The 12,380-nt window shown below is 32.4% G+C and overlaps 1 protein-coding gene across 1 annotated transcript in view; it reads right to left on the bottom strand.

The window, feature by feature from the left end:
* The window catches only part of LOC137925537 (solute carrier family 2, facilitated glucose transporter member 8-like), a 41,388-nt gene that overhangs the window by 16,924 nt on the left and 12,084 nt on the right, over nt 1-12,380 (bottom strand). Inside the window, exons 2-3 of the mRNA XM_068768996.1 lie at nt 9,707-9,874; nt 150-379 (exon numbers count right to left, since the gene is read on the bottom strand). Of these exons, the coding sequence (XP_068625097.1) occupies nt 150-379; nt 9,707-9,874 (398 nt within the window). The remainder of the gene's footprint in view (nt 1-149; nt 380-9,706; nt 9,875-12,380) is intronic.

The raw sequence follows: 12,380 nt of genomic DNA, 5'->3' as shown, positions 1-12,380 counted from the left end.
AATAAATTGCGATATCTGTATACAGACATAATTTAATAAAATAAATGACTAAATTAAAATCTCCTCATTCGATAAAGAGCTTTTGGTACGATTTTTTTTAATTGAAAAGGTGTCTCCTGGACAGTGATAACATTAATCTAAAAACTTACCACAAGCGAAAGTGATGTCAGCAGGGTAGTTAACTTCCTTCCCCACCGGTCAGCCAGATCACCAATCAAAAAGCCGCAGAATATCGGTGGGAAGAATGTGATCGACGCCATCCAGGATATGGTCTCATCGCTTATGGGCTCTGGCGCTGGGCCCCCAGGGTCCTGAAGAATCGGCGTCATCGGCGACTGCCATCCCATCAGCATTCCGAAGTTTAATACTGGGATTGTCACTGTAAATTATAAAATTAGAATTAGAACCAACAGTTATTAAGAAAACTAATTACAATGAGAAGAAATAGAGAATACATAAAAAGTACGTGCATATTAGTTCAAAATAGTCATGATAAACAAAGTGAAATAGTCCAAGAGAGTCCAAAGTTTCGCAAAGAAATTGTTCACTTACAAATAATACAAAAAAAAAACTATTTTATTACGTATAATTATTTACAACTCAAGAACTTCTTAAATATGTTGCTAATTCGCGATTTGAATTCATTTTTTAATTATCATTTAAGTTCAGATATCGGAAACACACGAAGTAATATTAAAGATTTTAAACATATTAACAACAATGTGTATAATCAAAACATTAAAAGATTTCTCGTGATGATTAAAGAAACCTTTAAAATTCATAATGGAATAAAAAGACATGGCAGAATGTAATTTCATAAAGACTGTAACTCATTCGGTGAGTCTGGTAAAAGATCATTCATTTCATTCCCTCTTAACAAGACGTTCAATTACGACGGTGCTTATCAACGGTTTGAAATAACACGTATGATCCGTTCATATTTTAACAAAGGGAATATTGTTCATAATGTAATATATCTAAAAAACTTTTTAATTTACATTATATATTTGTATTAGAACAGCAAAATGTTTTATTTGGATATATATACCTACCCATATATACTATACCCATTGCTAAATAATACGCAGAAATTTTCATTATAAAACTATCAGCGTGTTTCACGACATCAGATCAGTTTTTACAATGAAAAGAGCAAAAAACTTCACAATGAGTTCATGATTGGTCTACTAGGTCATTTAGCAGACTATTTTTTCTATCTAAAATATTGACTGTTGCTTCTAAATGCGTGTGAAAATGTATGTTCACAAAGACATGACCGATTTTCCCAGGCATAGCAAAAACCAGAACAAAAGCAAATTTTGCCTACTCTACTCGACTTCATCAAGTTAGTAAATATTTCTATTGGTAAATTATACACTTTGAAATAAGATCCCAGGTGATGTATAGAAAACTCCATTGCTAGACTTAAAAATCTCTAAGAACTTTTACGTACTGCGAACTTCTACATTATAAACGTGTTCATAGAAAAAGTTTGATTACAGGCTGTTTCTGTGTTAATTATGTATGTAATTTTCGTCTGATCTTTTCACGTATGACGCATTCATCATCTGAACAGGTGTTAGACTCTTGACGACAGTAAGAGATGTAATGAATAATATGTTAAATAAGTTTTTTTTTCTCTGCCTTGTCACGAATCATTACTAATCTACAATATTTTTCATTTAATTTTAGTCGAAGTCATAACTTTAAAGACTTCCAACAATAAGAGAATCTTGAGTATTGGATACGTAGATTCTGGAACGTTTAAATGTACTGTAAAGTCATTAGTAATAAGAACCAAGAATAAAGATTACTATATCTGAGCTTCGTAAGTTTGTAATGTAACCATCCAATTTGGTCGAAATGCCGCAAACATTACAGATAGATTTCTAGCAGGTACTAAGAACGGAAATATTACTCACGAAAGCATTATTGCAACAATTATTAAAGCAGAATTAAAAAGTATGATCTATGGTAACATATGCGAACTTGTTCGTAATTACAAATAAATCAATTTAATTGTCGAGTTTGTTGTCATGTATAACAAGGACACATATAATGCACATTTCAATATGACATTTATATAAACACATCCGCGTTTAAATTAACATTAGAATAATTGTTTCAATTGATCGTATTATACTGCTATTTGAAAGAACGTCTTCTACGTTTGTTAATGTCATTTCAGAGATTTTTTAGACTCTAATATTTATATTTATTAGTTTGATACTATTAATACCTGAACGAGAAAGGCCGGTTTATTGTTGCTAACTGCAGTAGGTATAATAACCGTGTCGATGTATGCAACGCCTACCTCCGGATAGCAACATCGTTATAAAATGCATACAAACACACAGATAGTATAATTAAGTGTAGAAAAAACAAGAAATAGAACTAATAATAGTTGGTGCGTGTATACGAGTGAGGTTGTGTGTGTGTACAGATCAAGAAAACTAAGTACAAATGAAACTAGGACAAGCTCTAAGAGCTTTTCTGTCTTAGCATACGTAAGAGTCAACACCATTCAATGTTATACTTTTTTTATTAAATCGAGTTAATCGTAACACCTAAATACAACTGTAAGGTATCTTTTCATTTTTTTTAAAAAAATCTGGACTTCAAAACAAAGTGACATGTGCCATCTTTAAAAAACACGGCTCATTTATAAATAATTGTAAGTCATAAATTTTGAATCTATATATGTTCTGTATATGTATATCTAACATATTCATTAAGGTTAGATTATTTCCTTTCATGGACAGTGTAATTTTAGACTTGCTAGAAATATACTAAAAGCGTTTTGCAGATACGAACCATCCTTACTAGTGTTTTTTCCTTCTTCACTGGTAAGAAAAATGACTGTCAGCGTCCAATTACAAATTCGTGTTTGAATCTAATTTGAATTTGGAGAACAAAATGAATTAACGAAAATAAACTAATTCTAAAAATTGAAGACCGCTTAGGCCAGTGTATATGTAATATGGTGCGCTATTAAAACGCTACAATCATCATCATAATAACTTTAACCATAGGGAGTCTACGAATGGGCATACCATACTATTTCTATGCAGTGGTAAATGAATGGAATTGTGACTTGCAGTTGAGGAATTGCGGGTTCTATTTCCGACATAAGCAAAATTAGAATTTTGTAACACCTGTTCTGATCGACTATGTAACAATTAAGAAAATCCTTGAAACATAACTCTAAGAGCCTGGCCTTATGGGTCGACCTAGTCTGACCATCAGAGGTCTATCTCCCTAGTTGTCATAAACTAAAAATACTACATGAAATTTGATAAAGTTATCAATATATTCGTTTTGTTTTATTCATAAATATGATATAATACAATCTCGAGTCCTCAGATCAATAATATCTTGCTGTGTAACCTCGCCTTCGACCGACCTAACCGGTAATTACCGTTCTAGACAACGGTCCAAGTTAACTTCAGACGGAATAATTGTATGACAGACTGTCAAGTACAATATTATCTGCATTATAAGTTTTATATTCAATCAAATATGTTCACCATGATAGATGAACACAGCTTTTAAACGAGATTCTGTACATCGATTGCATATCTTCTTTCAATTCGGTAAAAAATGTACAGCAGCCTAGCCGGGACTTCTCAGGAAGCGCTTGGTCCTTGTTAAGAATTAAGCTAAGGCAACATTAATCATCCGTCAAAAAATATTCCTTAACTACTTACTACCTTTACTTTAAATAAATAAGCTCGTTGAAGTGTTAACAAATCAACCCCTTTACTTTATACTTAATCGAGGTAATCATCAGCCGTGTTTACTGTAGAACATAGGCCTCTCCCGTAGATTTCTAATGATTCAAAGCGGCTTGCATTTAACCTCCTTAGTCAGCTACAGCCGACGCTGCGCTTACCGGTTTGAATCTTCACTCCAGAACCTTAAGGTTCTAGCAGCCATCTCTTCTGCGCTATGTGGCTTGTCCACTGTCACTTCTACTTGTCAAACCACTGGTCTATTCATAGGTCTATTTACTTTGGTTCGTCTACGTAACCTTGTTCCTGGTTTCATCGTTAATTATTACCGATTTCGAAATAACATACGTGTATTATTTTAATAAAAATGTATGACAAGATACGAAAAGACAGATTAGGCCGAAATTTTCTTAAGGTCATCAAATGACGTCACCAACTGCCTGATAACCTCAGATTGATAAATTTTTTTATAATTAGAATGACTAAGTAGTATTAACAAAAGAGCGTATGCGAATAATGAACTATCGTATAATACTCGTATAATTAACGTAAGTTTTTGGTGTATAACTTTGTGAGGAAAGAAATTTCAATAATTCCCGTTATAAACCCATGGATTTATAATTACTAACTTAAAACGAATAAATAAATATTCATTTTCTTTATGACTAGTGGTAGCCCTGCGCTACGGATCTGAATCTTGCGATCACAAGTCGCGGATTCGATTCCCAATTCTTATATTCGAAGTAATATAATTCACACTTTGTGCATTAATTATATAGGATTGCCACTTCTTACAAACAAGTTTCCAGAGGATAGGCAGCAACCTCTTCTGCGAACAATAAGACCACACTGCGATCGCCAACTCGTCTGTCAAGAGTGGTGATTGTATATCTCCCCATAGATATCTTTTAGGCAGCCCTATGCCTCTTCCGCGCACTATGTGGCCTGCAAACTTCACTTGCTAATTCACTAAGATTAGTCGGTTACTTTGAAAGAAATTCCGACTATAGCCATCCCCATAACAATAATAAATTATTTATTTGTTTAAACATTGGTAAAACAGTTCTCAATAGTAAATATATAAAAGTAATAAGGCGCTATATTTTCCTACAAAATCGTATAAATATAACATTCAAATAATAATATTAATTAACGTTCATGCAATGTAAACAAACTAAATAGATATTTGAAAGGAAAAATAAAATAATAATGCAAATGTAACGAAAATATGTAACGAAAAGTGAAACCAATTAATCGAATTTAATTCAGGAATACAATAATATTATTTTTAATTAACAATTATGTCATTTTTAATTATTATAACTAGGTTATAAATTCAGAAGTTTAACAATTCTATAAAAAGTTAGTAATACTGTATATAAATGATTTTAACGTAAAATTTTTAGGCGTTTATTAATAGAGGTTTTCATTAATCTCCATATTTGTATTACGGTTTAAAACTTATCCCTGTACAAGGCGATCGCTACAGATGTGAACGATTTAAGGAATGAAATTTTGTATGGTACACAATGTCTAAATATCAATAGTTTCAGATTAAATCAACGTAATAATATTGTAAGAAAAATCGTTTCAAAAATTAAGGTTACAATATATTAAAATTAATTATTGTTTATTATCTATCCATTTAGGCTTTCAACTGCCAAAAGTTATAGCTCTGTCAACAAAATTCAAATCACTATATACAGGATGATTTAAAAGTAGGTGTAAAATCTTTAAAGCTTTTTGTTAAGAAATTAGCAATAGGTTTACCCCTTCAAAGCTTTTACAACCTTCACCATTCGTTCTGTATATAGAATAAAACCTTTTCCCTGCTCTCAGCGGTAGTGTAAATGAGAAAACCCGTTTCGGACATATCTTAGCGGCTGAGTCACAGACTTGTTTTAAATTTATTATAGTTTCACTTGGAAGTCAAAGAAATGGTGCAGACGTCTACGCCCGGTTTATTAATTTTAATGTTTTTCCCTTTATTTTTACTTCCTCGAAGTCTATAATTATATCGTATCGAACTTTAGCTCCTATGAAATATATTACTAGACTAAAACACTTTGAACAAACCCATATCCAATTTGTAAATGTATAATTATATGCTAAATTGTCTTCTTTGAATGACTTGCATAATCATCATAATTGTTTTACTCATACGACGTCTGCTGAACCTAGGCACACATTTTCTTTAGTATCGGTTGAAAACTGACTGCATCCAGCAGCTTCCATAGTTACACTGCGCTTGCCGGTTCTTGGTCTCCACTCCAAAACCTTAAGGTCCCAGACGCCATTTGTTCAGCGCGCTATATAGCCTGCTCGTTACTACTTTAACTTGCCGAATTCACTGTGCTATATTGGGTCCTTTCGTTTGTCTACGGATGTCCTAATTTCTGATTCGATCACGTAAAAAAATCACTTTTAGTACATCACGTACATTGCAGCAGCTGCCATCTGGTCACTCCCGTACGTCTAATAATGTACTCATTTTTTATTTAATCTATTAGAGTATCATTATTACTCTAAATGAAAATAAACATCACAAAGCAACAACAACTCGTCTCTTGGCGAGCAAGTTGCTACGTACTTGTATATTTTTATTATTTTCCTAAGCTGTGATTGGATTGTCTATTACCTTCCTTAAACGTTGTAGTCATTTATAAGGTTCTTTACGGATTCAACCTCGAAAATAACTAGAAATATAAACTTATCGTGGAAAAAACCACATTATTATCCAAAATTAATATTTTTTTTTCTCTAGTTAAGTAGTTTTTGAAACCACTTTGAAGTAACTGATATAAAAAATAACCAATGTGAAACAGGTATATGAATAGGCATAACGAATCAATTTCCGTAAAAAAATAAAAAAAATTTAAATCTCACACATTAATCAAGCTAGTTATTAAAAAATAAAAATGATAATAATAAGGTTGAAAAACAGCTTGTTTCAACTCATTAATCATAACATCAACAGCAGATTTTGATACAATGACACGTAGATATAAATTGTAAGGTATGAATGATAGGTTATAACTTACACAAATTATAATCTGCCCTGTACTACTTCCATTTATTCTTTGAATATAACCAAAGGTCAAAGTATCATGTTTTGTTTTATCAATTACATCGACATTAAGATGTTCTTACTGTGACCATAATTTGTAAACAACCATTTTATTCAATCTGAAATTACACCTAAACATGAGGTTCCAATAAAACGATTATAATTTTCTGTGTAATTTATATAATTAGGTCGTTTATGACACGGTAAATTTATCTTTTAGTAAATCCAATAAATTTATTGAGCAAAGGATCTGTCAACGAATTATTACTCTATTTTAGAATGTGTTCTAATTTCAAGTGGGAGGAAAATTTTGTCAATACAAATATCAAAAAAAAATTATAAAACTTGTTGCTTGTTCTCAATAGGTGGCGCGTTACCTATGATTAAAAGATCACCTACACGATTATTGGTGATTGTAATGATCTTATATAATAAATCAATTTTGATTTTAATATACGTAATCTGAGGCTTCCGAGGGTACCCCAAATCTTATTTAGTTTTAGCACCCCGCAGCAGGTTTTTAGTTCTAGCACACCGAAACCAAAGTTCTTAATCCAAAAGAGTAAATAGCATTTTTCAATTACAAAAATATTAAATGAAAAAGATTTTTTCCTTTTTTAATAAGTTTAAATAATTAAAAAAAATATTACATACATTATCGTGGTTACCGAAAGACGACGATGGTATATCAATATGTGGTTAACAACATCCCGCCTTTTACGAAGTCGAGGAAGTTTACAGACGAGTGATACCGATGCCGTAACATTACCATCACATTGCCATGTCATTAAGTCAGACAGGCAGAGTACTTATTATTCAATTTTACATGTTAAGGCACATCGACATAGATAAAAAATATTAAACAAATTCTTAAAACTAGTGCTTTAATATGTTCATAAACTTCTTTATTCAGATTAAGTATAAAAGAGTTAATTTTTTAAAAGCTATAAAAAAATGAATCATAAATACACATGAAATAAAGAATAATTGCGTTATAAACAATGAAACTATTGAAACAAAAACAAAATTTGATTAATTTGTGTTTTTTTTTTTGTTTTTGTATTGGCTAGTTGTTGTGTATGTGAATTGTCGTTTAGTGACTAAGCGAAATCTCCCTTTGGGGGACCATAGTTTGGGCTATCGCTGGAAAAGGTTCCGCGTCAGACCCAAACGAGATCGGCTACTGTCATCGGAATACCGAGATAATATATACACCTAACATTAATGTAACTAATTTGGGATGCGAGGGTGCTAAGAGAAAAAATTTTGGTGAAGGCTATGTCCAGTAGTGGATATCTTACGGCTGAAGTAATGATGATGATGTTGATAATTCATAATATGCATATCATATAATATTTACCACGTATTTTAAATATTTTAATTTTCCTCTTGGACAAAGATATGTCTATCTTTTAATTCTCCATAATCATGAAACGATTCTCGTAAGCGTGCGACAACGTTCTACTCTAAATATAGATCGTTGCAGGTACCTGCACGATTCCAAATATGCTCTTTATATTATTTTTAAGAAATCCTTTCAACGCCTCTTGTGTTGTTGTATTTCTAATGGAATTGAAATTAACTGTTGCTATAGGTAGGTTTTGTCAGGTGTTTGTGTTTTATTTTTACTTAAACAGTTTTAGAAATTTAATTGCTGTCACACGTGTAAGCTTTAACTTTCTTGCCACGAACTTTTTTAAACATATGAAAAAAACTGTGTTTGTCATAAATATCTGTAAACAAATTTAATTATTTCACATATAACAATTTTGGTATGCTATTTTATTGTTTTTTTTTCAACAACCGCTTATTCTGTTTATAAAAATTGCCATAATAATCTCTTTGTTGGTTTCTATTGGCGTCAACAGTTGTAAAGAAATTTAAAGATACGTTTACACGTAGCTACTTTTTAATTTTTTAAGAGATATACAAACAACGCATATGTATTTATGCAAATAGGTAGACGTCATAGATAAAATACAAACAATCACCATTAGTGCGAGAAAAAGCGTTTACACTGTGCAGTAGAAAGATGGAGATTAACATTTTGCTTTCGTATGAAGGCATCCTTTCCTTTTTATCTCTAAGAGTATATGTAATGCATTTTCTGATATTAACTGTGTATATTATGAATTGAAAAGTTTTTGTATTATCAAAGGAGAATTTCTGTCTTTCTTATAATCACAGTCAAAGTATGAATAAATAATTAAAAAGCTCATTCAACACGTCCAAGCTGGTGTATTTAAAATGTATTTACTATTTTTTATAAATAATAATATAAACAGTTACTGTTTTTTTTTATTTTTTTTTTTTTGGTCTTATCATATTCTTACAGAAGACACAAACTGTTAAAAGACAACAAATACACAACGAATATCACAATAGATCACATGTGCAAAACGACACCCTCAACGTGACGATGAACAAACAAACAACAGCTAAACAGTACTTATAACAATGAGCAGACCGTATAACGCATAGAAAAGATAGCCGTTAGGGCTTTAAGGTGTTGCACAGGAGACCATGGATCAGCAAGCGCAGCGTGAACGTACACCCATAAAGTAGAGAAATAAACAACAGGTCCTATAAGGTAATCAAAGGGGAAGGCTCGTGTTTAGCAGTAGATGTATAACGAATGATTTTTTTTCTTTTGGTGCTCGTTATCGAGGTGATCGAAATAATTATTGTACGTCATCATCATCAAAAATAACCACGATGTATCTTACGCTGTTCAGCTACTTTCTGCGATTTTAACTATGTCATCTGTCTACCTAGTCAGGGGCCTATTCGTGACGCTATGATTGTCATCGTTTACACGAACGATGTGCCTTTCCCACTGCCGATATGAGTAAATTTTCGAGCTACGTTAGTAAATAATGTGTGTTTCATTTTGTAATATCCGTCTCACCCATAAGCGCCATAAAGAACTGGTTCGCGATGCCGCCCTCGTTGATCCTGGCGAGCCATCGCGTCGGCAGCAGTGCCAGCATGTCGGGCGGCTCCGTCTCGGGCTGTTTCACAACCACCGCTATCACTGGTTTTATCAGAGGCGCATCGTACCCGAGACCCGAAGTATCTGTAGCAAATTAAAAACATACATATTAATACATATATATTAAAAAAGTAGGGGAAAGCTAGATTTTTATTATCACGATCATTTCTCCCTCCAAGATTTAGGCCTTCAAGAAGATATTGATCTTGATTGATCGATGATTGATCTTTCGCTGTCTGTAAACAGCGACTACCCTTGACCTTGTCACAGTACAGTGGTTACTGTGGTAAGATAACAGTGTTAGCTGTACAATTTTCAACAAAACAACAATTTCAACTAATCGAAACGTGGGATGGACTGCCTAGGTATGACTCTCGGATCTGAATTCAAACAGGAATTGAGTTACAAGTCCTCACTTGCAGGAGTCTTTATCGAGCTTAAGCGATTTAATAACACGGCATCACATCAGTCTCATGGAATAACCAATACGCCGTCGAACATGGTTACAGTAAAAAGGTTATAGCCAAGCGAGTTCAACGGTCTCTCTCCTCAAACTAATAACATTGTAAATGCCAAAAGGGCAAAACTGACACTGACACAAAAAAGGAGTGGACTTCATAAGATTTTTGAATTTATTTCACTTACTACAGGTATTAATAAAATATATTACCTACTTTTCGTTTCTATTATTAGGTACACTTTATTAAGGGCACCAATTATAATAAATCACAACAATTTAAATAAATTTTACATTTAGTTGAAAATAAAACATTAAAACCGGTGCGACAACAGAGGTTTTCAACCTGCGCTGGTCCTTCGTGAAATGTGGTTCGTGGAAACAGACCGAATGATTGAATGTTGCTTATATAATAATAACTGGTTCTGGTATAATGCCTGTTATTAATACTACTCTTTTTTATTATAACTTCTACAAAAAACTTGTCCTTATTTGTTTTTTATAAAATTGTGCTTTAGGTTTATAAATATGTGTTCATTGATTCATACATGTATGACTAAGCAAGGCATAGTCTGTCCCCAAAAATCGCGACAATAAACGGTCTTGTGTTGTCCGCATCCAGCGAATTTCCAAGACCTTGATTATGTGGTCCGTCCATTTAGTGGCGAGCCTACCCGTGTCCCGTTTACCAGCCCCTGGTCGCCTGACGAGAACCTCTTGGCCACTACAGCCATTGGCTACACGAGCGTTATGACCAGCCTACTGCCACCTCAAAATTCTACGAGCAATATCGGTGACTTTAGTTGCTCTGCATCTCATTTCGGATTCGATGTCCCAGAGAAGCTTCGAAGCATAGCTATCTGGTTGACCTTCAGTCTTGTTATAAAGTAAGACCATAAATACTCGTATGTATATCGATTTTGATTCTTTTCATATCTTTAGGTAATCTATTACATATCTTGGCACCTTCGCACTTTAAATTTGTGTGCAAAATTTTGTGCGTAATTGTAATATTATCTAATATCCAGTAATCTTATAATATTATCACAGATATTTTTGATTTATTTTTGAGTTGTTACATTTATTTAAAAACGTTATTTTTATGCGTCAATGTTTTTATTACTAATATACAAGCTTGATATATATATTAAGGTATATGGTTTTATAAATACCGATAAGGTAAAGTGAATTCAGTAACAACATAGCATATCGTTATTTTAACACCTTTTTAGAAATCGGGACATACATTTATAAATGTCATCAAAAATATCATGATGTGTATATTCCTACACATCATGATAATTTTGTGCTATTTTATAACATGCAATTTTATTTTGCTTTTTTTTGTACTAGTCCTTTATTTTTAATTGTGAAAGATCTACTTGACCTAGGAGAAGCCTAATTAAAATTTAACTTACAAAAATAAGTTGAGAGGATAACAAACTTTATTTTTATTATACACTTAATAAATGTACAATTCTGGGTAAGTAACGAAAGTAAAATGGAAATATCTCACAAGTAGCATCAATTTTTTTTTTTAATTTTTGCAACCATATGACGTCCGCTAATGGAAATAGTCTTCACACATAGATTTCCTATAGGACCGCTTGGAAGTAGCCTGAATCTAGAATCGTCCGACGACATTAACAAGGTCTTAAACTTATATGTATATGCAATCAATCTCCCAACAAGAATACGTCCAATTACCTATATGTTGATCACAAGTACAACCCTTTAAGGATAGTTCTTTAAATAAATTTAAAAGATTTCTAAAGCATTTAGCTGATTTCTTTAGCGCTCATAGTTCGTTCATGTAACAATATATTTTAATATAAGAAAATAATCAAAATATGAAAATCTCGTAAACTTTTACATAATGATTTAACATGTAACAATATGTAACATTGATAAAAAATGAAGGTGAAACTGTCATTCAAAACTCCCGGGCATTAGGAAGGTAGGCAATTTTTTTCCTATGTTGATAGGACTGTCTAAAACATTTCCATCCATCTGTTTGTCAACATTTGGAATATCATTTGGCTCAGCCCAAACCATTTTTAAGTTTAGTGTCTCAAACGCGTCAGTCTCTCAATTTTTTTGGAAAAAAAACCCCACAAAAATCTCAACTCCTAT

This window comes from Battus philenor, unplaced genomic scaffold (genome assembly GCF_028537555.1).
Source record: "Battus philenor isolate CCGP_79_NKW_IND1 unplaced genomic scaffold, ilBatPhil1.0.hap1 SCAF_27, whole genome shotgun sequence".
NCBI classification, from domain to species: Eukaryota; Metazoa; Arthropoda; class Insecta; order Lepidoptera; family Papilionidae; genus Battus; species Battus philenor.
The sequence above is the reverse complement of the archived record's forward strand: the minus strand, read 5'-3'. Positions and strand labels throughout refer to the sequence as shown.